Source organism: Quercus suber, unplaced genomic scaffold, assembly GCF_002906115.3.
Source record: "Quercus suber isolate HL8 unplaced genomic scaffold, Cork oak 2.0 scaffold_1058, whole genome shotgun sequence".
NCBI classification, from domain to species: Eukaryota; Viridiplantae; Streptophyta; class Magnoliopsida; order Fagales; family Fagaceae; genus Quercus; species Quercus suber.
The window spans coordinates 72891-76145 of record NW_027070466.1 but is presented as its reverse complement, the minus strand read 5'-3'; the positions used below and the strand labels follow the sequence as shown (position 1 = coordinate 76145).

Below are 3255 nucleotides of genomic sequence, written 5' to 3'. Positions count from 1 at the left end.
CTCTATATATATATATATATATAATTATTTTTGGGTGGGGAGTTTTTTTTTTTTTTTTTTTTTTGAATTTTTTGAATTTGCACTTTTTTGGACGTAATTATATGTGGGGAAAGTTGATAATGCATATGCTTGACGACAAGTAACAGTAGCGCTAGATATTCTTTTTTTTTTTGAGAAGTAGTAGCGCTAGATATTCTAAGATACGAGACTTGGGGTATTCCACCTAAGCTTGTACGATTGTATATGGTCAGGCGGCAGGTTGTGTATTGGCTATGTGGCCTATTGAGAAAATTTGAACCAATTTTCAGGATATTATTAAAATAGTTTAAACAACAATTTATTATTATTTACGTCCTCGTTGTCGGGTAAAGAGTATTCTAGCTACTAGTGAGGAATATGATTAAAAATGAAATTCATTGAGGTTTTTTTTACCCATTTTTCTATATCAATTTATCTCTTTTTTTTTTTTTTTTTTTTGAGAATTTTATACTTATGTTGTATGTTAAATTATAATTATGATTATGATAGTCATCAAAGAAATATTTTAAAACATGGAGGACATAGGATTCATATTGCCTCTAGTAGAAAATAAATGTTGAAAGCTAATATATATATTGATGATGTAAAGAAAATCAGTGAGTCATTATCCAAACAAAAGCTTTGGAAGATTTGTAAGAAAGAGTACACTATTAGAAGGTACTGGTGTGATGCCAACCTAATTTTCTCCAATACTTAAGTTAGAGACTCGCAAAAACCCAAGGAATATTAAAACACAAGATTTCCAAGGTTTTTCACTCATACATCAAGCAAATAGGGAATGATCTACTGTTTATATAGGGTCTGAATTCACTATCTTCCTCGAATTCCCTCCATTTTCTATAACTACAACCTGATGGAAGATGTGGGATTAATATGAACGTTATTCTTGAAGTTTGTTCCCTTAATTGGAGATAATGGGTTGGTGGAGTGGGGATCTTGCATCGAAATCCTCTCGTTCCTCAAAGAGAGCCTCTTTTGCTGCTAGTTGTCTGAATCGTTGGGCTACTGGCTTTGGATGATGCATGGGGAAGATTTTCTTTGGACGATCAATACATATCACACACGCACGCACACATATCACAATTTTTGCCTTAAGATTGTGTTTTATATGTTCTTATAATATGCATGTCAAGTTTCATATCAATCAAGTCTTAAACTATTTGATTCAAAAATTTATGTTTTATATATATTTTTAAAGTTCAAAAATATATAATTTAAAATTTTTATAGATGAGATAGTTATTGATTTTCGATTATCTTAATATTTTGTAAGCATGTATGGCACCAGGAGATTGTGTAACAATGAATTTGTAAAAATAATAATAATATTATGAAAATTTATTAAATGGCATATATTGACAAAAGTTATACATGAAATAACTTGAGTCCAACTTGTATAAGTGTATGTGTGTGCGCGTGCAAGCGTGTGTTTGGACTTGGAGTGGGGATTGGGATCCCAGCCCTTGCCCTTATCCCCTATTGGTGGAAGAGGGAGGTTCCATACTTGTACCACATGCCTAAGTACTTGTCCTTGCCCCCAGAGAGAGAGAGAGAGAGAGAGAGAGAGAGAGGAGAGAGAAGAGAGAGAGAGAGAGAGAGAGAGAGAGAGAGAGAGAGAGTTAACACTTAACATTGTAAGTCTTCCCATCTGGGTTAACCAATCATGTGCCCAAGATACATATCACTCTAATGAGCTATCACCTAATTTGATTTGAAGGGATTCCTCCAAACAATCTCTTTTTTTTTTTTTTTTGCTGAATATAAATCTTATTGAGCCAACACAGATACAATAGCTTGGGATGCCTCAGCCAAGGTAATATTAATAAACCCAGTTAAAAGATACATTGTCATAGTCTCTGATTACATTCTTAACTAAGTCCACAAAATTCAAAATTCTCCAAGGAATTAACTTCCCATCAACTCTAATGGCATTAGCTCTATGATGCAATTACAAAAAGAGCACTTCACAGCAAAGTGGACAGCCAATAGAATGGCAGTAGCCTTTGCTTGAATAGAAATGTTGGTGTTAACTTTCGTAGAAATCACAAACACCAACTTCCCTCTCCAATCTCTGGCAACAACAGCTATACAAGAAGAAAGATTACCTACTGCTGCGTCACAATTCAACTTTAGCATACCTTGGCTTGGACAACACCACCTGGCTCTGATTCTAGCTGGGACACTTGCCAACACTGGAACTTTGGGCTGCCAATGCTCCAAATACAGCTTCTGAATGCTTCTGTTAACTTGACCCTCCACTGGAAGAGATCTCTCATTAATTGCTTTGTTTCTCCACATCCAAGTCATATCTAAAGTTAGAGCTCCAAATAGCAAGAACTCATTTCTTTGCTCTTTATCTAGCTGGAGAGATGGCAAAGGATCAACAATTAACTCAATCAAATGGGATGGAGATTGAACTTGCCATCTGTCAATTCTAATGTTCCAACGACTGCCAAACCATATAGCTCTAGCAATGTGGCACTGAGTAAAAAGGTGTAGGGCTGACTCAGTCTCAATATCACAAAGTGGGCAACTAGCATCAGAGGAGGGTGAAAACTCACTCAACTTGTCCTTAGTGGGAAGAAGATTGAATGTTATCCGCCAAATGTGCATCTTAAGTCTCTCATGAATGCTGGCCTTCCATATTTTCCTTGTAAGAGAAACACTGTCAACTACATTGCCACCTTTAGTAATAAGACGATAACAAGATTTCACTGAGAACAGCCCATTTTTAGATTTGGTCCAAGTCCAACTATCTTCCATACCAAAAGACCAAACTGGGATATTTTTAATAGCAGCAATAGACTCATGATCAAACAATTCATTTAACAAAACATCATTCCAACTTGAACCCAAAGAATTTAGAAGCTGGGAGACTACCAAACAAGAATTGTTTACTTGAGCCCTTGGAGTTGGAATAAAACCTGACTTGTCAGGTAACCACAGATCTTCCCAAACTAGAATAGAATTCCCAGAACCAACTAGTTTACACACTCCCAATTTTTTGGAAACAACAAGAACGATTAATTATTTTATACAAGTGCACTGAATAAAATGGCACGTGAAGCCCATTGCTGCATACAACCTATTAATTAACTTATTATATAAACGCATGCAATTAAATCGGTTCAGAGTCAAAGAGGAATGCACCCACATCATCCAAGCTACTTCTGCATAACTGCTTCACGAAAAACTAATAGCATGTTTGGATGGAAGA

The 3255-nt window shown here is 35.6% G+C and overlaps 1 protein-coding gene across 1 annotated transcript; it reads right to left on the bottom strand.

Moving 5' to 3' along the window:
• Positions 1-1943: 1943 nt before the first annotated feature.
• LOC136065634 (uncharacterized) lies at positions 1944-2801 on the bottom strand. Its single transcript, XM_065769123.1, has one exon. It carries the CDS (start codon positions 2799-2801, stop codon positions 1944-1946), a length of 858 nt encoding a protein of 285 aa, XP_065625195.1.
• Positions 2802-3255: the final 454 nt, after the last annotated feature.

Coding starts and splice junctions, on each gene's coding strand:
- LOC136065634 (XM_065769123.1), bottom strand. CDS start 2,801: ATGGAAGATAGTTGGACTTGGACCAAATCTAAAAATGGGCTGTTCTCA.